The sequence below is a fragment of the Cervus canadensis genome, chromosome 1 (assembly GCF_019320065.1).
Source record: "Cervus canadensis isolate Bull #8, Minnesota chromosome 1, ASM1932006v1, whole genome shotgun sequence".
NCBI lineage: Eukaryota > Metazoa > Chordata > Mammalia > Artiodactyla > Cervidae > Cervus > Cervus canadensis.
The window spans coordinates 117,386,295-117,408,154 of record NC_057386.1 but is presented as its reverse complement, the minus strand read 5'-3'; the positions used below and the strand labels follow the sequence as shown (position 1 = coordinate 117,408,154).

General features: G+C 43.2%; 1 protein-coding gene and 2 non-coding genes across 5 annotated transcripts; 1 reads left to right on the top strand and 2 right to left on the bottom strand.

Annotated features, from left to right (window-relative positions):
- Positions 1 to 6,260: 6,260 nt before the first annotated feature.
- Positions 6,261 to 6,401, bottom strand: LOC122424766. The gene has a single exon (XR_006264527.1). It is a non-coding gene; the product is annotated as a U4 spliceosomal RNA (small nuclear RNA).
- A 259-nt stretch (positions 6,402 to 6,660) lies between these two features.
- Positions 6,661 to 21,027, top strand: SIRT4 (sirtuin 4). Of its 3 annotated transcripts, none has more exons than XM_043439065.1 (5): positions 6,661 to 6,744; positions 15,109 to 15,611; positions 17,731 to 18,025; positions 18,352 to 18,564; positions 20,671 to 21,027. In XM_043439065.1, exons 2-4 carry the CDS (start codon positions 15,112 to 15,114, stop codon positions 18,502 to 18,504), a joined length of 948 nt encoding a protein of 315 aa, XP_043295000.1. In that variant the 5' UTR covers positions 6,661 to 6,744; positions 15,109 to 15,111; the 3' UTR covers positions 18,505 to 18,564; positions 20,671 to 21,027. The 3 variants fall into 3 exon arrangements, with proteins under 3 accessions (XP_043295000.1, XP_043294993.1, XP_043295005.1); XM_043439058.1 differs by lacking the exon at positions 6,661 to 6,744 and adding an exon at positions 11,882 to 12,000 and having other exon boundaries at positions 15,111 to 15,611; XM_043439070.1 differs by lacking the exon at positions 6,661 to 6,744 and adding an exon at positions 13,799 to 13,818 and having other exon boundaries at positions 15,111 to 15,611.
- LOC122424771 lies at positions 7,024 to 7,164 on the bottom strand. The gene has a single exon (XR_006264530.1). It is a non-coding gene; the product is annotated as a U4 spliceosomal RNA (small nuclear RNA).
- Positions 21,028 to 21,860: the final 833 nt, after the last annotated feature.

The following is a 21,860-nucleotide window of genomic DNA, read 5'->3' as shown; positions in this document are numbered from 1 at the left end:
GTCGCTTCTTTTGTTGCGGAGCACAAGCTCTAGAGAGCACAGGCTTCTGTAGTTGTGACACATGGGCTCAGTAGTTGTGGCTCTCAGGCTCTAGTGCACAGACTCAGTAGTTCTGGTTCCCCGGGCTTAGTTGCTCTGCGGCATGTGGGATCTTCCTAGACCAGGGATCAAACCCAGATCAATCCATGCCTCCTACATTGGCAGGCAGATTCTTTACCACTGAGCCACCAGGGAAGCCCCGGAGCAAGGATTTGAACCCAGAAAGTCTGTTTTCAAAGCTTCATTGGAAAAAAAAAAAAATCAGTTGGTCTCAGTTCATTTCCCCAGCGATGAACTGGGAGCCAGCTCCCTTCTGAGACAGACGCTGAGGGCCCCTCGGGCATGGGATATTTTTAACCAAGAGAAGCCAGTGATTCCTGCAGCCAGCCTGCAGTGACTTGAACACTGGGGAGATTGTTTCAGGGCTTATGGACCCTCTTGCTGCTGAAATATGCCTCTGAGTCCAGCCTTCTGTCCCCTGAAGCCAGTAGGTCCAGGCTGGCTCAGGCGACAGGGGTGGAGGGGGTAGGGTGGGGGTTGGCTCCATCTGGAACTGATGTTTCCAAGCATATTTCCATACATGGTGGAAGGGGAGAGGGTCAGGATTACCTCACCCAACCCAGCCCCTTCTCCCTGCTTTCTGCCTGGAAAGGAGAACAAACAAGTGTTGGAACTGGATATGAATTCACCCTCCTCCTTCTTCCCCTCCCTAACCCAGAGGAGTCCTGTGAAAGCTGCAGAACATGTCCAAACACACACATCGAACATTCTCCAGACGCTCTCCTATGTGGCTTTGTGGGAGGATACATTGGTATAGTGTTAGGGGAACCCAACTTGGGGGCTCCTCTTAAAATGCAAAATGTGGGAATTGCCCTGGTGGTCCAGTGGTTAGGAATCTGCCTTCCAATGCAGGGGAGGAGGATTCCATCCCTTTTTGTGGAACTAAGATCCCACATTCTACGCAACACAAGGAGAAGCTCGCAGGCAGTAGCAGACCCAGCGCAGCAAAAAAAAAAAAAAAAGAAAGAAAGAACGAACGAACTACTAAATAAGTTCTAAGAAAAATAAACAAATAAAATGCAAAATATGAATGGCTTTTGTGCAAGCAATCTCACCTACAGAATTTCCCCTAGAGATAGCTTACTGGGAGGCAGAATTCCCCCCAAAATACCCCCATGAGTTGGCAAAGATGTACATTCAAGGATGTTCATCACAGCTTTGCTCATCATTGGAAAAAAACTGGCAACCACCCAAATGTCCATCCATAGGGGACTGGTGAGCTGAAGTGGGATGTATCTATATGGGGAGAGGGGAGCTATGAGCTGACATGGAAAATACGTCCACCATCTATCAGTTTAGCAGAAAGAAAAAGGAAATAGTAGAACTGGATGTGGGGTTCCCCAGTGGCTCAATCTGTCTCCAAAGCAGAAGATGCAAGTTTGATCACTGGATCAGGAAGATCCCCTGGAGGAGGGCACAGCAACCCACACCAGTACTCTTGCCTGGAAAATCCCATGGACAGAGGAGTCTGGTGGGCTACAGTCCATGAGGTCACAAAGAGTTGGACACAACTGAAGCTGCTGAGCGCGCACACATGCACAGAACTGAATGTAGAGTATAATCCAGTGTTGGTTAATAAGTAGGCTGGCACATAAATAGAACGATTTGGAGGAATAATCTCACCTATCTGTGGCTGTTTCCTCTAATCCTGGAGGTAGAATTATGGTGATTGTTGACTGTCACTGCTGTATATATATATATATATATATATATATATATACACACACACACACACACACACACATATATATATATAATATCTGGATTTGATATACCAACATGCAGTAATTACCAGATAAAAATTAGATAGTGAAACGGAAACTTATGTGAAAATCAAATGGATCCACTAGAAAATTTGTTCATTTTATGTTCTGTGAATTTTACTTCAGTTAAAAAAAAAAGTCATTGTAACCCAAACTACCCAAAGAAAAATTCCAGTAGAGCTGAGAGCAAGATATTACATGTATGTTCCATGAATTTTACCTTTAAATAAAACACACGGGATTTCCTAGTGGTCCAGTGGTTAATCCAAGAGATACTGGTTCTATCCCTGGTCCGGGAAGATCCCACATGCCTCAGGGCAACTAAGCCCGTGGGCCGCAACTACTGAGCCTGTGCTCTGGAGCTGGGAAGCTGTAGCCACTGAGCCCATGGGCAGCAGATACGGCAGCCCTCACGCCCTAGAGCCTGCGCTCCACAGCAAGAGAATCCATCGCAGTAAGAAGTCTGCGCACACACCTAGAGGGTAGTCCCCACTCTCCGAAAGTAGAGAAAGTTTGAGTGCAGCAATGAAGATCGAGCACAACCGAAAATAAATATTTTTAAGAAACCACGGTGTTGCTTTTCAGCATGTTTTGTTCATATTTTTGGTGGTTTTTCCATGCTTTTCTTTCTTGTAATTGCTTACAAATGAGTCATTACTTACTTGTTATTATGAATTACAAGAAAATCACACACACACACACACACACACACACACAATCACATGTTTCCTAGAGCATCATCTGACTTTCCAATCAACACAAAATTTGCCATGGGAGGGAGCATTCTTGTTTTGTCTCTTCCAGACCTGTTTTGACACCCAGGTTAGCCATCTTGGCACCCAACTAAGGTGAAAAGAAATGATTGGAGTGCATTTTCAGACCACACTATCAAGGATATTTTTAGCTCCTTGAAATTTCAGTCTTTGGGTAGCACATGTTGGCTCCTCTTGTAGTTCCCACATTTGGGATGCCCCTTTGGCAGCTATCACTAACCCTCTCTTTCCATCAATTCTGATACATTTGGGTCAATTAGGGACTCTTCTTCCCTTTCCTGGGACCACAGGGTATTCCTTGGTCTTACCAAACCTTCCCTGGGTTCCAGAGAAGTGACGTTAATTTATCTTACTTAGCCATATTTTGATGACTGGTCAGAAAGTGGTTTAAAGGCATGGTTGTGGAAAGAAAAGGGCTTTTTTAGAACCAAACAGTTCCTATGTCAAGGATTGTTCATTCAACAGATTACTGACTACACTGGGGAAAGTGTACGTTTACAACAGAGAGAGAGCAGTTACTGCTTACCTGGCATTTAAATTCAGCATTGATTAGAGTGGCAGGTGTAATACCAAGTTCCCAAGGCCATCTCTGAGGTCCTGCTGAATCAAATCAAGCTGTGGTCTTGGTTACAGGAAATAAGGGGAACACAATCAGTGAAGCTGGAATGTGAGAGTTAGATAACTGTCTTGGACTCAAAAAAAAAATCACTGTCATGAAGAAAAGAAAAAAGACAGAGGGACTTGCTGAGGGTTTTTTTTTTTTTTGGCTATACAATAGGTCCTTGTTGGTTATCCATTTTAAATACAGCTGTGACCTTCCCAGAGTCACTGCTATCCCTTCCCCCTCGTTGCTGAGATTTTTAAGAACTGGAGATGGAAAATAACATGGAAATGAAAGCCACTCTGGAAGATAATTTGGCAGCTTCTAAAAAACTAAACATGCAACTGACTATATAACCCAGAGAATTTTAAAACAACTTATACTCAGGGACTTCCCAGATGGTCCAGTGGATAAAAATTCTCCTGCCAAGGCAGGGGACTGGGGTTTGATCCCTGGTCCAGGAAGATTCCACAGGCTGCAGAGCAACTAAGCCTGAGAGCCGCCACTACTGAGCCTGTGTGCCCTGGAGCCTGTGCTTCTTAAGAGAAGACATTGAAAATGAGCCGGCCGCACAACACAGCAAAGAGCAGCCTCCGCTTCCCAAAACCAGGGAAAGCCCCTAGTGCAGCAACAAAGACCCGTCACAGCCCAAAACCAACAAAACAGACTTTTGCTCACACAAAAGCTTGTACAGGAATACTCTTAGCAGCTTTATTTGTGACAGCAAAATACTGGGAACAACCCAGTGTCCTTTCACAGGTGAATGGTTGAACAAACCCTGGTACTTCCATTAATGGAAAACTATTCAGCAAGGGAAAAGAATGCACCAGTGATACATGCAACAACCTGGATGGACCGCAAGAACATATTTTTTATTAAAAAAAAAAGTCAGTCTCAAAAAAAGTCACATACTGTAGATTCTGTTTATATAAAATTCTAAAAAATGAAAACTAATCTATAGTGACAGAAGCAGGAGGGGGCTAGTGGAGAGAGATACTGGGGAGGGATGGATAGCCAAGGAACACCAGGAAACTTTGGGGAGTTGTGGATATGTTCGCCAGCTGGTTTGCATAAATGGTTTCATGGGTGGATCTGTTTTCAAAACTCATCAAATTGTATGCTTCAAATACGTGCAGTTTATTGACTATCAATTATCCCTAAATAGTGCTGCTTGTAAAGAGGAAAAAGAAATAGCAAGAAGGTTTATGTGAGAATTAAGTGAAATAAAGCATATTAAGCACTTTGTATGGAGTCTGGGATATGAAGTCAGCGCTTCACATGGAGTCTGACACACAGTAAGTGCTCAATAGTTGTTGCTGTTGGATCTTGGCTGGTCTCCTGGATGACTCCATCACATGTCCCTGTTTATTTTCTTTATAACATTGAAATAATCTGTAATTATCTAGTTCATATGTTTATTTGTGGTCTGTCTCAAGACTCAGCACTCTGGAGCAGAGATGGGTCTGATGACACCCGGGCGTTCACCACCACCCCTATCCCACCCCTCCCGTCTCCCACCCGCCTGGTGCTGCTTTGCTGCTTTGAACCAGTGGATTCTCACCCACTATCTCCCTGCTTAGAAGTGGCATCCTTTTGCTAGAGGCCAGAGGAATGATTCATAAGTGGCGGCCTAAGCAGGTCAAGGATCTGCCATGCCAGGGGTAGGACTCCTGAGGCCTTCTGTCCATAGACAAGCCTGGCTTCCTAAGAGGACAAAACTTGAGGTAGCCACTATAGTAGAAACCAGCATCTTATTAAGAGTCAGGAGATTTGGTTCCAAGAGCAGCTCTGTCCCGGACTCCATAGTGGGACCTGAACAAGTCTACTGTGCCCATTCCCCTCCTCTTCGTTTTTTTTTTTTTTTTCCTTTAAATACATGTATTTATTTATTTGACTGCACCCATCAGTTCAGTCGTGGCCGACTCTTTGCGACCCCATGGATTGCAACCCACCAGGCTCCTCTGTCCATGAGATTTTCCAGGCAAGGATATTGGAGTGGGTTGCCATTTCCTTCTCCAGAGCATCTTCCCAAACCAGGGATAGAACCCAGATCTCCTGCACTGCAGGCAGATTCTTTACCGACTGAGCTACAAAGGAAGCCCGAACTGGGAGTATGGAGTCTTAACCGCTGGAGCACCTCCTGGTCCTTTTAAAAGGAAACATGAAAAATTTTCAGACCTCCGTCTGCTTCTGCGCATCCGTGACCCTCTTAAGAGTCATGGTGTATGACAAAACCCACTGAAATGTTGTGAAGTAATTAGCCTCCAACTAAAAAAAAAAAAAAAGAGTCATGGTGATGGGAGCCGAATTGGTCATTTGGCAACTGTGAGCTCCCAGGGCATAACTACAATATTACAACCCAAATCATGCGTGGTACTGTGGGAAACCTCCAGGCGTGACAAGGTGCATGCGTGCTCAGTCATGTCCAACTCTTTGCGACCCTTGTGGGCTTTTAGCCCGACAGACTCCACTGTCCATGGGTTTTTCCAGGTAAGAATACTGGAGTTAGACACGTACCCCTAAATCACGGTAACTAGAAATAGATGAGAAAACGCCGCAACAGAAGCCAACAAACTTTGTGAAGCATACTTTACCTCGAAGAGACGTAAACTCCCCTTAAAACCCACCTAAAATTCAGGAGTTTTCACATCAATATGAAAGCTGATGCGTTCAAACTGTGGTTTTGGAAAAGACTCTTGAGAGTCCCTTAGACAGCAAGGAGATTCAACCAATCAACCCCAAAAAAACAAATCAGTCCTGAACGTTCATTGAAGGATTGACGCTGAAGCTCCAATACGTTGGCCACCTGATATGAAGAACCGACTTACTAGAAAATATTCTGATGCTAGATAAAATTGAGAGAAAAGAGCGTCAGAAAATGAGATAGTTGGCTGATATCAACCGACCTAACATAACGAACACAAGGTTCAAGCTAAGGCTAGCCACAAAAAGAACACAACACTTTATAAACCTAGTAGTAATTAAGAAAACTTTAAGCTTTTTTTTTATACAAGTAAGATTCAGTCTCCGTAGAGACTGTCAAAAATTGCCAATGCCGACTATATTTCAAGTCGTCATGGCGGGGTATTGGGAAAAGTTTTCAATTAGCAATAATCGCGCCTCGGATAAACCTCATTGGCTACGATACTGCCACTGCGCAAAGCTGGAGGACGTGAGCACGCACCCGCTTCCCCCACGGCTGACAACGCCCTTTACACTGAGGGTGAGCGACCACCGGCGAGTTCGTGGGATTGAGTGCGTTTCCCTGCAGGCAGTTACATTTAAGGCCCATCCGCGCGGGGGGCTTCTTGTAGTTGGACCATCTCTTGTCGAACACTGTTATTTTAGAAATAAGAGCGCTTTCGCTGGGGATGCTGGGGAATGTTATGCAAATTAGCATGACGTCACAGAGACGAATCGGGTTAAGACTTGTACTCTGTGGAGGAAACGGCATCAGGAGGACCGGAAAAGCGAGGGCAAACCGAAGAGGAACCATAACCCTAATTGGATCGGTGAGGGTGCTGGGACCAGGAAAAAAGCACTTTATAACCCGAAATAAAAACCTCAACTATTAGTATAAAAATAAGACAGCACAAATAGAAAAACTGGGTTTACCTAACAGGTTTGATCAAGTAATCTTCACTAACTACTTATACTTAAAATATGTCCAAAACTTAAAACCCCACAGATAAAAGGTTATGACCAGTGAGACCTTCCCCTATTCTCATCACAAACACCTTTATCTCACCGCTGAAGTAGTACTTTCTTTTAAAACCGCTTTATTCAGTCTCCGTAGAGACTGTCAAAAATTGCCAATGCCGACTATATTTCAAGTCGTCACGGCGGGGTATTGGGAAAAGTTTTCAATTAGCAATAATCGCGCCTCGGATAAACCTCATTGGCTACGATACTGCCACTGCGCAAAGCTAACGAGTAACGCCCCTTCTCATCGTTCCCAATAAGCAAGGTTCCTATTTCAGAAAGGTGAGTTTGTGTCTCATGGCAAAATCCTTAATTATTGAATGAATAAAAATTAGACAACCATATAAATAGCTCTCGGAAAGATATAAGCTGATTCAATTGCTTGATTTCGCTTAGTTTTTAGTGAAAAATGAAGCAAAGCATTGTGGGAGGGAACATGCTAATAACCTTAACTCAAGACTACGAATTGGGGAGGAAAAGAAATGTGCTCTGTTGAGAGCTGCTCACTTGGCTTCTAATCCACGGTGTGACTATCCTCTGAAAAAGTGTTGGTTATCATTATTATTGTTGTTTTTAATTGTAGCAAAGTGTGCATAGCATAAAATTTGCCATTTGGACCATTTTTAAATGTACAGTTCGGTAGCAACCATCACCACTGCACACCTCCAGAATTTTTTCATCATCCCAAACTGTTCCCATTAAACACTAACTCCCCATTCCTCTTCCCACAACCCCTGGCAACCCCTATTTCACTCTCTATAAATTTAGTAGCTCTTAAAAATCTCATGGACAGAGGAGCCTAGCAAGCCACAGTCCATGGGGTCACAAGAGTTGGACACAACTTAGCGAGAAAACCACAAGTACTTCATATAAGGGAATCACACAATTATTTGACCTTTTGTATCTACCTTATCTCAGAGCATGTTTTTAAGGTTCATCCATGTTGTAGTATATTTCAGAATTTCATTCCTTTCTATGGCTAATATTCTACTGTATGGAATTTTGTTATCCATTTATTCTTTGACAGGAGGTTTCTTCCTTCCATTGTGAATAATGTCTCTTGGCATACAAATATCAGTTTAAGTTATTATTTCAATTATTTTGTGTATATATCTAGAAGTGGAATTTCTGAATCATATGGTAATTTAATATTTAATCTGAAAAGATTTTCTCTGGACAGGACATCTTAATTCAGTGGAGAGAGGTTATTTCCACAGAAATGCCCACCTGTTCGTGAGTTTGAAGTAACTATCACTCTCATTGCCTTGGCAAGTGGAAGGCTACTAGAAACCTTTATCTGGACTTGTTTCAGCTCTGAACTATATTTTCCAAGAGTTTTGGTTTTTGCTACTCACTAAGATGAAAACGATAGTGTCTGAGAAGATTGTATTTCCCCCAACATTTCACTATGAAAAACTTCAAACACGAAATGTTCAATGTATTGCTTACTGAATATTTATGTAGTCATCAACTAGATGTAAAAATGACATAAAAAGGCCTGTTTGGGGATTTTCCTGGTGGTCCAGTGGTTAAGAATGTACCTACCAATGCAGGGGACACATGTTCCATCCCTGGTTGGGGAAGATCCCACATGCTGCAGGGTAACTAAACTCATGTGACACTACTGAGCCCATGCTGTAGATTCCCGGCTCCTCAACAAGGGAAGCCACCGCAGCCAGAAGCCTGTGCACCTCAACTACAGAGTAGCCCCCAGTCTCTGCAACTAGAGAAAGCCAGTGCACAGCAGCAAAGACCCACTGCAGCCAAAATTTTTTCTAAAGAAGGCCTGTTTGATGCTGATGTCTAGTTAACTCCCCCCTCCCCTCCGCCCCCCACAGCCAGGGTAGGAAAAAACAGCAGAGAGAAAAATAAAAGACTAACAGTGTGATTAACTTAGAGGACTTTGTCATTAATGCTTGGTGCAGTGGATTTGTGAGAAATGAAAAGACTAGCATCATCCAAGGAACTTCTCAGCTCTTGAGAATGTCTTGATTGGGTGGCTCATTACACCCTGTCAGTAGCTACCAAGGGAAATTGTATTTCACCAGCTGTCTTGGATGACTTCATCCTCCACGGATGACTTCCCAGCACTAAGAAAGCTGGAAAACTCAGCTAACTTCTCCCCAGAACATGAGATTCTTTGGGGTCTAAAGGCACAATAATCTTGTGTTCCTGGCCAGTCTCTTAATTATGCTTATTCTCCTTGGAAAATTGGGGAAATAATGTGGTTGTGAAGTTTTCCATGATAATATTGGCCTGAGATTGGGGTAATGTCATGTTTTGACATTTCCATAGGTTTTTATCAAACACTCATTTGTGCAGAAAATATTCTGGATTATAATTTTTTGCCTTAGTTTCCAGTCTACATTTTGATCCTTTTTTGTTGTTGTTGTTCAGCCAGGGTTTCCTGTGGCTTCCGTGTGTCTCAGCTGGTAAAGAATCTACCTGCAGTGCGGGAGACCTGGGTTTGATCCCTGGGTTGGGAAGATCCCTTGGAGAAGGGAACAGCTTCCCACTCCAGTATTCTGGCCTGAAGAATTTCATGGACTGGTTATTCATGGGGTGGCAGAGTCGGACGTGACTGAACGACTTTTACTCACTTTCAGCCAGGGTGGTCAGGTTAACTAAGGCACAAAATATTCACGTCAGGTGATTCTCCCAGCCCAGGGACCTATTTGAGGTGTGACTGGAGGTACTGCTTCCAAAGTGATCTCTGGTAGCCTCGGCCTGCAGAGGCTTGAATCAGGGCTTCAGTTCCCAGCCTGAGATTGAGGTCGGGTCTTGCAGAGAGATAGCTGAATCCTAACTACTAGACCAGTGATGAGTAACAAGGCCCTGGCTTTGCAAAAAAAGAACTCCCACAAAGACGAAAAGTAGTAAGACAAGTAAAATGTTTGTTAGGAGGAAAAGGAGTACAGTACATCTAGATAGACACACAGGCGGACTCAGAGTTGCAACCTCATGGTAGTTTGAATCACTTATATGGGGCATTTCTTCTGGGTTTCCTTTGGCCAGTCATTTCAATTTGCCTGATTCTGAGTCCCTATTCAGTGCCTCTTAGTATCCTCCAGTGTGTGCGCATGAATCTCTGTCAGGATGGATTTCACCAAAAATGCTTTTGGGTAAATTTAGCATAATTCATCTTTTGACCTCCAAAGAGTTTTCTGGTCTGGAAGTCAAGGTTTCCCTGACTTGAAGGATGAGAAATATGTGGTCTCTTATTTTTATCTGGGCAGGGGCCAGCCTCCTCTCTTGGTTGTACTGCTAGTGATATTTTGGAGTTTCTGTCTACAGGAAATAAACTCAAATTACTTTCCTTGTGGGTGAGTGGGGGGGCATCTAGCCCCCGCTTCAAAACTACTGAACTTACTTTACCAATACTTACCTCTATGCATTCAATGAGAGTAAACTCTGACTCCAGCTTTCATATTACTTCTCCGGGCCTCAGGTTTTTTGTTGTTTTTGTTTTGTTTCGTTTGGCGGTGTCCGGTGGCTTGAGGGATCTTAGTTCCCTGACCAGGGATTGAACATGCACCGTCAGCAATGAAAACTCTGAGTCTTAACCACTGGACCATCAGAGAATTCCCCTCATTTCATTTTAAAATGGGGGAAGTGGTTCCTTAGAGTGGTCTTCAAGGTCAGTGCTAGCTCTTTTGATGTGTTCTAAAGCACAAATTGATGTCTTATTCAGGCAATGCTACAGATCAGTGGTTCTCACTGGCTGCATATTAGAAACAACTGTGAAGTTTGTAAAACAACTTGGTGCCCAAGTGTCTCCCCAGACCAGTTAAATCAGAATTTTTGGAAATAAGACTCAGGCATTGTGTTGGTTAATTTAATAAAAACACAAGATGAGAAATAAAATTGGAGAAGCCACATGTGTAATCATATTAGTCCCTGTATGTTATATTTCACTTTAATTGTTCCTTTCAACTGTAATCAGTTTTCCAGACATTTGTGAATGAATTTCTTCACAACTCACTGCATGGTGGAACCTGATTCCGTTTCAATGCGTGGGAAAGATCGCAAACACTGAAGTTGAGGATGAGTGAAACCTAGATCCATCACTGAAGCTTCTAATGAGAGAGTGAATTCCCATTTGGATTGTCAACTAAAAAAGATGCACAACGTGGGAGTTGCGAGTTAAGTTTTATTTGGGGTAAAATGAGGACTGCAGCCTGGGGGACAGCACCTCAGGTAGCTCTGAGAGACTGCTCCAGAGAGGCAGTGAGGGAAGGTCAATATATAAGGTTCTGGTGAAAGGGGAGCTTAATGTAATCAAGTGCTTACTTTACAAAAGGTGCTCTGTTAGTGATGTCACCATGAAGGGATTTAGTGATTTTCTAGATAGGAAGAGATGGCAAAAATTGGGATCATGAAATCAGTTCCTAAAGACCTGTCCCACCAGACTCCCTGGAGCACGGAGTGCCTCACTCCACCCTGAACTCCCTTAGGGGGTGTTCAAGGTCAACAGCTGCAGCAGCACAGGATTCAATCTCCTTGTTTTTGTTCAGTCACTGGCAAATGCTCTTTGCAGCTCTTTGCAATTACAAATTTGCAAGTACCAATTTATAGTTGACAGGATGTACTATTTTTTATTTTTATTTATTTATTTTTACTATTTTTAAAAAATATTTATCTGGCTGTGCTGGTTCTTCACTGTGGCACGAGAGGCATGCGTGATTTAGTTCCCTGACCATGGATCGACTGGGGCCCCCTGCTTTGGGAGCGCTGAGTCTCAGCCACTGGATCATCAGGGAAGTCCTTGGATGTACTATTTTGAACTCAGGACACTGGCATCTAAACTAACCGCTTCTCTCTCAAAAACGCAATGGCTTAGGAAACAGCTGCACAACACATACGTGGGTTTGAAACCTCTGACCAGAGAAGGCCAACAGGGGGCCTTACTGGACAACCTGGGTCCCACAACTGTGAAGCCCAGAGGACTGTGGGATTTGTAGTTCTTCTTGCATCATTTCGGCTTCATGAACTACATTTCCCAAAATGCAAATATAGCCGTTCTGTCCCTGTTGGGCGTAAAGTGTCCCTTAAGCTGTGGAAGGTAAGTGTGTTCTGTGCGGGCTGCAGGTTTCTAGAAATTGTGGATTCCATTTTTCTTCTTTGCCCTTTGGTGGGATCTGGGAGAGAGCAGTTGTTCCAGTAGAGCATGTTTTCAACGGGGTTTCCCGGGCCCTTTGGTCTCAGGAATCGGGATCCTGTATTTGTTCACGAGTTGCTTTGGGAAAGTCAAGAGTCCTGATCCCAGATCTGGAAAGCCCAGTATAAAATAATGTTTACCTATGGGGTGAGTGTCACTGGAGAATGTCTACATTTTATCAAAATCTAGGTCAAGGCCTTGTTTTTTTACAGCTAGAAAAGCTGAGGAAGACTGTCTTGTCATGTCTCATGACTCTTCACTGTGTCCAAGCATCTGTATTTGCAATTGAGGGTAAATTAATAGAATATGGGGGAAATAAAATAAAAGGTCGATGAGTGCTTAACTACATTAATAAAATCCTGAAAAGTCTGAACAACAGTTTCATCAACTAAACTGGAACTCAAATATGCCTCTTTAGTTTATGAAGAAATAAGATAATTTTAATTTATAAAGTGGGATGTAGGTTTTTGGGACACACAGTCCCCTGAGGGATGGTTTAACTAAAAATATAAATGTGTTCCTCTGATAGAGACGTCTTTAGATGGAGTCATAGGTAGGTTAACAATGAGCTATTAAAGGACTTAAATATTTTTTTATTTTTGTCTGTGTCGGGTCTTTGTTGCGGCACGTGGGATCTCAGTTCCCGGAAAGTGTTGAAAGTGTTAGTCACTCAGTCGTGTCCAATTTTTTGTGACCCCATGCATTGTAGCCCACCAGGCTTCTCTCTCCAGGGGATTTCCCAGGCAAGAATACTGGAGAGGGTTGCCATTTTTTTCCCTAGGGGATCTTCCTGATCCAGGGATCAAACCCAGGGAATACTACTTTAGTTCCCGGACCAGGGATCAAACCCACATCATCTGCATTGGAAGGCAGATTTTTAACCACTAGACTGCCAGGCAAGTCCCAACCACTCACTTTTTGAAATTTATAAAAAATTCCGTTCTGACCAGCCAGGAGTTACTGGGAGAGACAGAATAGTTCTTATATTATTTTAGAATTCTGCTTTATCATTTTACCTCCCTCCTTTTTAAAATAGATTTTATTTTTCAGAGGCCCCCTCCTCTTTTTTTGCTTTTTCTTTTTTTTTTTAGGAAACCAAAATATACAGTTTCCCTTGGCTGCAGAAAGCCTTGGCAGATTTGTCATAGTTAATTCCCATCTGATGGTCAGAGCATAGGCGAGCTATGGCTCTTAGGAGACCAGGAAGACAAGATAGGCTTGGGCTATCATGAAATAAAACTATACATTTTATTTTGTGTACAAGATTGTTGTTGTTTAGTCGCTCAGTCATGTCCGACTCTTTGTGACCCCCTGGACTGTAGCCCTCTAGCCTCCTCTGACAATGGATTTCCCAGCCAAGAATACTGGAGTGGGTTGCCATTTCCTTTTCCAGGACATCTTCCCGACCCAGAGATTGAACCTGCTTCTCTTGGGTCTCCTGCATTGGCAGGCGGGTTCTTTTTTTTTTTTTTTTTTTTCAGGCGGGTTCTTTACCACTAACGCCACCTGGGTTTGGGCTTCCCTGGATCAGGAAGAACCCCTGGGGAAGGGCACTAAATAAGGATTTATTTATTTACCAAGCTTTGCTTTTAGTTTCTTGCCTAGAGTTAAGGTTTGTCTATGTAAGTTTAGGCTAAGCTTAACCCTTGTTTACTGCTGTACTGTTGATAATCATATGCTCTTGCTGTCATTTTTGTCTAGGTCAAGGGCAACATGAGGGAGGTATGTTTTAAGTTACCTGTCCTTGTTCACTATGTCTATTTATTTCAAATATGTTTTCTCCAAATACTATATGATTGCTAATATCATCTAGATATTAGAATTTTGTCTACCGTTAAGGCAAAATATTCCATATTTTAGCTTCTTTTCAAACTTCTCCATTCTTCTTTCTTCTCATTAAAAAAAATTATTTACTTGGCTGTGTTGGGTCTTAGTTGTGTCACGTGGGATCTTCCTTGCCATGTGACACTTGAGCTCCAGAGCCTGTGGGCTCAGAATGTTGCTGTTTAATGGGGAGTAGTTGTTGCAGTTTCCCTGCGTTAAAAATGGGGAGTCTTTACCACTGGACCACCAAGGAAGTCCTTTATGATTTTTCTGATCATATCCCTTAAGTTTATAAAATATGGGTATAAACATTTTACATGGCTTTTGGCATTTTCATGGATTTTGGCATTTCTGTACTTGCACTGTCAAGGGCACACTAGGGCATCTGCAATCCAAACATTCCTCTAAGAAATTACTGTTAAAAAATTTATTTGTTATTGTGGAGATAGGTAATGTAATGAATCCCCATCCGTGGATCTATCACAAATCTTCAACAATGAACAACTCTTGGTTAATCTTGTGCTATTTATATACTCTACCTATTGATTATTTGCTCATCTGTTTTGTGTGTTTTTTAATTAAATTAAAAATTTTAGGGACTTCCCTGGTGGTCTAGTGGCTAAAACTCTGTGTTCCCAATGCAGGGGACCCAGGTTCGATTCCTAGTCAGGGAACTAGATCCCACATGCCCCAACTGAATGATCCCATGTGCTACAACTAAGACCTGGTGCTGCCAAATAAATATTTAGAAAAACATTTTTTTTCCTACATTTAGGAAAGTTGAAAGTTTCAGGTGTACAACATAGTGATTCATAATGTTTAAAGGTTATATTCCATTTGCAGTTATTATAAAATATTGGCTATATTCGTGTTGTATTATATATCCTTGTAGCTTATTTATTTTATAGATAATAGTTTGTACCTCTTGATCCTCTCTCCCATCTCGCCCCACCCCCCTTCTCTTGGTTATCTTGATTTTTCAAACCCCGTTTCTGAACTTCCCTGGTGGTCTAGTGGTTAAGACCCTGAGCTTCCAGTGCAGGGGCACCAGTTGGATCCCTGGTCTCAGGGAAGTTCCCTGCATCCTATGGGATGCACCGTGTGGCAAAAAAAAAACAACAATAGATAAAAAACAAGTAATTAACAAAAAAAAAAACCATTTTCTCCTGTGATGTTTTTTTTCTCTCTAGCATGAGGATGAGCTTTGGGTTAACTTTCAAAAGGACAACAAAAGTTCGCTGGAGGGCAGACTTCAGCCAGCAGTGCTCACTCGGATCCACTGGATTATTTGTGCCACCAAGTCCTCCTCTGGACCCTGAGAAGGTCAAAGAGCTACAACGCTTCATCACCCTTTCCAAGAGACTCCTAGTAATGACTGGGGCAGGAATCTCCACCGAGTCAGGGATCCCAGACTACAGGTCAGAAAAGGTGGGACTTTATGCCCGCACAGACCGGAGGCCTATCCAGCATGGGGATTTTGTACGGAGCGCTCCCGTCCGCCAGCGGTACTGGGCTAGAAACTTTGTGGGCTGGCCTCAGTTCTCCTCCCACCAGCCTAACCCTGCACATTGGGCTCTGAGCAACTGGGAGAGACTGGGAAAGCTGCACTGGTTGGTGACCCAAAACGTGGATGCCTTGCATACCAAGGCGGGGAGTCAGCGCCTAACAGAACTGCACGGATGCATGCACAGGTACGGAAAGACCTAAAACAGTGAATGCAGAAACACCTGCTCCGTCACAGCAGGGACCCTGGCCGTCCTGATCACTGCTGTCTTCCTAGGACCATGAGGACATGATTCGGGAGGAAGTTGTTTACTCTGGAGTTGATCCTAGCAAATTCAGTGAGGGAATGGGACTTGAAACAGGGAAGATAGGAGAGCTCGGGAAAGGTTATACTAATGAATGGGTTACTGCTTGGGGCAGCTGAGGCTCAAGCCTGTCAGGGGCCCTCTGACTGTACAGCAGTTTCAGAATCATCTCACTGAAAATCAAGGGACCTGGGGCACTTATCCATCATCTCCAGTCCTTCATTGGTGGAGGGGGATTTTGGGAGAATTAACTCCTTAACACTGACTCGGCTCCTGCAGGAAAGCTTCTATGGCCAGAGAATTAGGAAGCCACTTATAAGAGATCTGTATGCAGGTGGCCTCTGAGTGTTCCCAGGGAACTGTGAGCAGACCACCAACAGCATGTGCTACAAACGGCTGGGTCTCCAGTGCCTAGACACATAGATCACAGGATAGCCAGGACCCAATAAAGACTGATGAAATGAACATATGTAGCCCTGGTCGTAACTTGTAGCTAATTGGAGCTCATTTCCTTATCTTTAAGCCTGGGACACAGTTCTCTGCGAACTGAAATCAGTGCACCATTTGTAAACTCTTTATTGGGTGCCTGCAACATGTGGTGTGTACCGGTGTGCTACTTGCTGGTGTGGAGGGGTCAAAACCAAAATATAAAATGTGGTCTGCATTATATATATATAAAATGTATTCTATATATAATGTATTTTATATATATATATATAATAATACCAAAATATAATATGTGAGAATTTGGTAATCTGTTTGTTGGGGGGACCCGAAAATACCAGGTTTAATGACAAACAACTCCACCCATGACTGTTATTTTATGTGGTCCTTGATAGACATGTTTTATAGGTTCAGAGAAACAGTGAAGACTGGAATAATCAAGAAAGCTTTTATAGGTGAGGTGGGGCTGGAGAATAGCTCAGGTTTGACTTGACAAAGGAGGGGAAAGAGGGCTTTCCCTATGAAGGGGACTTTTGTAGAGTGTGGAGTGGTCTCCTTGGAGACTAGTATGAAATCAGCTTGTCTGGGAAGGCTAAACCCAAATCCTGGATGCATTTGATAATCACACAGTGCTGATTTGGGTCTGTTGTGAGAGACCAAAGGGGGCTGTTGGTGGTTTCTGAGCAAGAAAGCAATATGATAAAAATAGCATTTGCGGAAGGCTGGACAGGATTAGGAAGAGTGGCTCAGAGAGGCCAGCCAGAAGCACTCAGACTAAGGTGGTGTCGGAATGAGCTGGGGATGGCTATGGGTTCATTAAGTTTTTTCTGTGATGAAAATTTCAAAAATCCACAGAAGTAGAGTCGTATAGTGGACTCCCACATACTATCACCCAGGTTCAAAGAGTTTTATCAAGTCTACTTTATCCTTTCTCTCCATCTCTTAATTTTTTTTTTTTTTTTTGGCCTCACTGTGTGGCATGCAGATCTTAACTCCCCAACCAGGGATCAAACCTGTGACCCTTGCATTGGGAGCGGGTGGTTTTAACCATTGGATCGCCAGGGAAGTCCCATCTTCTTAAATTTTTTTTTTTTCTTAAATATTTTAATACAAATCTGGGACCTGGCAGTGAAAGCCTGGAATCCTAACCACTAGGCCACCAGGGAACTCCTGGGAAAGTGTTTTTGTGGGCAGCGATAATTACAGCAAATGATTAGAGCAGAAGATGGAGCGGGGTGGAAAACCCTGGTTTCGGGACTAACGAAATTATCTGGTAAAGTCTTTGCAGTCGTGTTAAGGATAAAAGTGAGCTGCAGCAGATTTAAGCAGGGAGTGGGTGGTGAGGAAACAAATGCATGTTGTTCTTAGAAGGCTGGCAGGCACTGGAAGGAAGGTGGTAGCTAAAGAGGTCATGACAAGGTATGAATAAAACGGGGGGAAACGGTGGGTGTCAGGGAGAGAAAGCCATCGTGATGGAGGAGCTGGAGATGGCTGGGATGAAAGGTCTCTGGCAGCTTTGTGCCTCCCCCAGGACAGTCGGCCTCCTCTGTGGTTTCAGGGTCCTCTGCTTGGACTGTGGGGAGCAGACTCCCCGAGGGGCGCTGCAGGAGCGGTTCCAAGTCCTCAACCCCACCTGGAGTGCCGAGGCCCACGGCCTGGCTCCCGACGGCGATGTCTTTCTCACCGAGGAGGAGGTACAGAGCTTCCGGGTCCCGTCCTGCTCTCAATGTGGGGGCCCCCTGAAACCAGATGTTGTCTTCTTCGGAGACACAGTGAAGCTTGACATGGTTGATTTTGTGCACAAGAGGGTGAAAGAAGCCGACTCCCTCCTGGTGGTGGGATCTTCCTTGCAGGTAACTGGCTTGTTGTTACAAGTAACTGCAGGCTGGGGGGCCCTGGCGGTGGTGGTACTGGTTGTGGTTTAGTCACTAAGTCGTGTCTGATTCCTTCTGACCCCGTGGACTGTAGCCCACCAGGCTCCTCTCTGCCTGGCATTTCCCAGGCAAGTATATTGGAATTGGTTGCCATTCCCTTCTCCTGGGGATCAAGCCCGTGTCTCCTGAATTGGCAGGCAGATTCTTTACTACTGAGCCGCCTCGGGAGCCCTGCAGGGGCTCGCTATTGGGTCTAGCTCTTTCTGCATCTAGAGAGCTCTTACCTGCCTCTTCTGCCCCGACAGGTGTACTCGGGTTACAGGTTCATCCTCACTGCCCGGGAGAAGAAGCTGCCCATCGCGATACTGAATATTGGGCCCACGCGGTCCGATGACTTGGCATCTCTGAAACTGGATTCTCGTTGTGGAGAGTTGCTGCCTTTAATAGACCCACGCTGACCACAGCCTGATGTTCTGGAGCTGGAAACTGGGGCTTTCACTTGAATTCTGCTGCTAAGGGTAAAAAACTTTAGATACTAGATTCCAGTTCCCACTCAAGTCCAATACCACGCTTCCACTGCAGGGGGCATGGTTCCATACCTGATCAGGGAACTAAGATCCCACATGCTGAGGGACGTGGTCAAAAAAAAACGATGGCCATTTTTAATTATTATTTATTTTTAGCTGTGCTGCAGGGGCTTTCTCTGGGTTGTGGCCAGCGGGGGCTGCTCTTCATTGGGGTGCAAGGGCTTCTCATTGTGTTGTGTTCTCTTGTTACCTCTAGGCAGGAGGGGTTCACTAGTTGTGGCACAGGCTTAGATGCCCTTCACCACGTGGAATCTTCCAGGACCAGGGATTGAACCCCTGTTCCCTGTATTGGTAGACAGATTCTTAACCACTGAACCAACAAGGAAGTCTTGGTATGGCCATTCTTAACTGAAACTTAAGTGAAATGGTTTCTTAATGGTTAAGTGAAATGGTTTAAACTTAAGTGAACAACAACAACAACAAAACTTAAGTGAAATGGTTTCTTAAATGAAACCATTCTTAATTTTTTGATGTACATTAAGCGATATTGTTGGAAAGACTATGATTTTTGAATTCTAGGCACATAGCTATTTAAGACAATGTTTCAAAATCTGCCATTGCCTTTTTCCCCCATTACCAAAAATAACAGCTTTATTGAGATATGATTCCCACACCATAAAGTTCATCCTTTAAAAGTATACTTTAAAAGTATATAATTAATGTGTTCTTAGTATACTCACAAAGTTTACACATGAATCACCACTACTTCTAGAATATTCTCACCATCCCAGAAAGAAAACTTGTACCCATTAGCAATGATTCCCCATTTCCCACCTCCCGGTCCTGACAACAACTAATCTTGTTTTTGCCTGTCCTGGACATTTCATACAGTAGACACTTTTGTGTCTGTCGTCTCCTCTTAGTATAATGTTTTCAAGAGTCACCCATATTGTAGCAGGTGTCAGTACTTTATGCCTATATTCGCCTATGAGTACAACCACTTAAAAACAGTTTTTTTCCAGCTTTGAGAAATAATTCATATATCATACAGTTCACTCATTTACTGCATCCAATTCAATAGTTTTTAATATATTCCCAGAGGAGTACAGCCACTTTTTTAAAAAACAGATTTTATTTTTTGAGGTTCATGGCAGAATTGAGTAGAAAGTACAGGAGGTTCCCATACATTCCTTCCCCCCTGTTTACACGGTATTTGTTGTTTATTTACTGAAGGAAACTTGGTTGCTTCCAACTTTTTGGCAATTATGAATAAAATGGAGGTTTTCTGTGGACGTAAGTTTTCATCTCATTTGGGCAAGTACCAAGGAGTGAGATTGCTGGATCAGATGATAAGAATCTCTTTAGTTTTTAGTTCTTTGATAGTAAGAAACTACCAAAGTGTTTTCTCAAGTGGCTGCTTCCCCACCAGCAATGTGTGAGAGTTTCTACAACTACTTTTTAAAAACTATTTTAATGAAGATGTAGAGCATCAGGATCAAGGAACAAAACACTGCTAGCCCCCGAGAAGTCCCCTTGGCACAATCACTGTTGAAAGTGTTAGTCATTCGTTGTGTCCAACTCTTTGTGATCCCATGGACTGTAGCCCATCAGGCTCCTCTGTCCATGGAATGCCCCAGGCAAGAATACTAGAATGGGCAGCCACTCCCTTCTCCAAGGGATCTTCCCGATCCAGAGATCGAGCCCAGGCATCTCACATTGCAGGTAGATTCTTTACCATCTGACCCACCAGGGAAGCCCACAATCACTTTTAACTAGTGTCTTATGACTAGAATAAAACATATTTATTATGGAAAGTGCAGGTGATACAGATAAGTAAAAAGGATTTTCATACAAATTACCCATAATCTCACCACCAAGATAACCAAAATTTAACATTCTGGTGTAACTGAATCTAGATCTTTTCTTACAAAAGTTGAATCAAGCAGTACAGTGTTTTTTCTACATCCTGTTTTCACCTTACAGAGGTGACATGCCCTAAATTCTATGTTTTTTTGAATGGGGGACTGATATACACAGCCATTTCCTCCTCCCCACTGTGGGCTTATTTTGGCATTAACTTGTTTCATTTCTTTTCAGATCCCTAAGGATTCATCCCGACTTCCTCCATCTGATTGAGGCTTACCAACTGTAGTCTGCAGAGGGCGGCAAAGCAACATCTCTCTGCAGGACCATCTCTGAACCCAGCAGGTTTCAGAGCTCAGGAGTTAAAATCTTCAGGTTGATGAGATTTGCCCCATAAGATGGACTTGCAGCTTCTTTTGATAGGAAAACTGCTTTTTAAAAATCTCATTAGGCAGAAGAGCCCAGGAAATATGTAAACCAGAATGACCTCCGGAGTGCTAACCTAGGGATCTCACTAATATCCTGAGTAAGTGGGGGAAGGAAATGACTTAATTTATAATTCTAAATGGTTAAATATATTTAACTCAATCATCTTGATGTACTTTTTTTTTTCAAGAAAATGATGAGCAATAGTATGAATTAATTTTTTACTAACCAAGGAATAAAGGAAACATTTTTAAAAGAGCACATTAGGTATGTGGGTTGTACTTTTGTATTTTTTTAATCAGCTGAAAATGAATGTAGCTTTATGACCCAGTTCTCTAAGGATTTCTGCTTGATTTCAGCTGCTGGAATGAGACCGGCCTTGAACCTGGTCTGTAGAGAGGAAACAGTGAATTCCCAAGTGGGTTCTTAAATTGATTTGTTTCTGCTGAGGGAAGCAGCAAGCCTTGTTTGATTACTGTGTTAGCCAGAGAGAATCACTGTCCTACGCTAAAGCTTTCTGCACAATCTCATCAAAAAGTGAAGCGGATGAAAGATTCACAGCCTATTCTGGGTAGTCTTTTGTCTGAAATTGGGGCAAGCAATATACATTTATCCAGCATCTGCCTAGGAAGCAAATTTCAGTTAACTGGGATAACCCCAGATATTGAAAACACATAGCTTTCTTTTCACCTGCACAATATAGGTTTGCTTATCACCATTAATTCTGGAGAGGCGTAAGGTTGTTGTAAATCTCACTCCAGCTTTTTTGCATCTAGAGATACTAAGACGTTCTGAACCAGATTTGCTCAGTTACTGAAAGTCGGTACCACCAATAATTGCATTCAAATCTGGGTGTTTTGAATTCCAAGCCATTCCCCTCCACGAATCTCATAAATGGTTACTGACCAACAGTGTGTTTATCTACTAAGCCTACAAAGATACAGCCCCTTGTTCTCAAGTGGCTCACAAAAGATGTGTTATCTCGCCCACCCTCATTC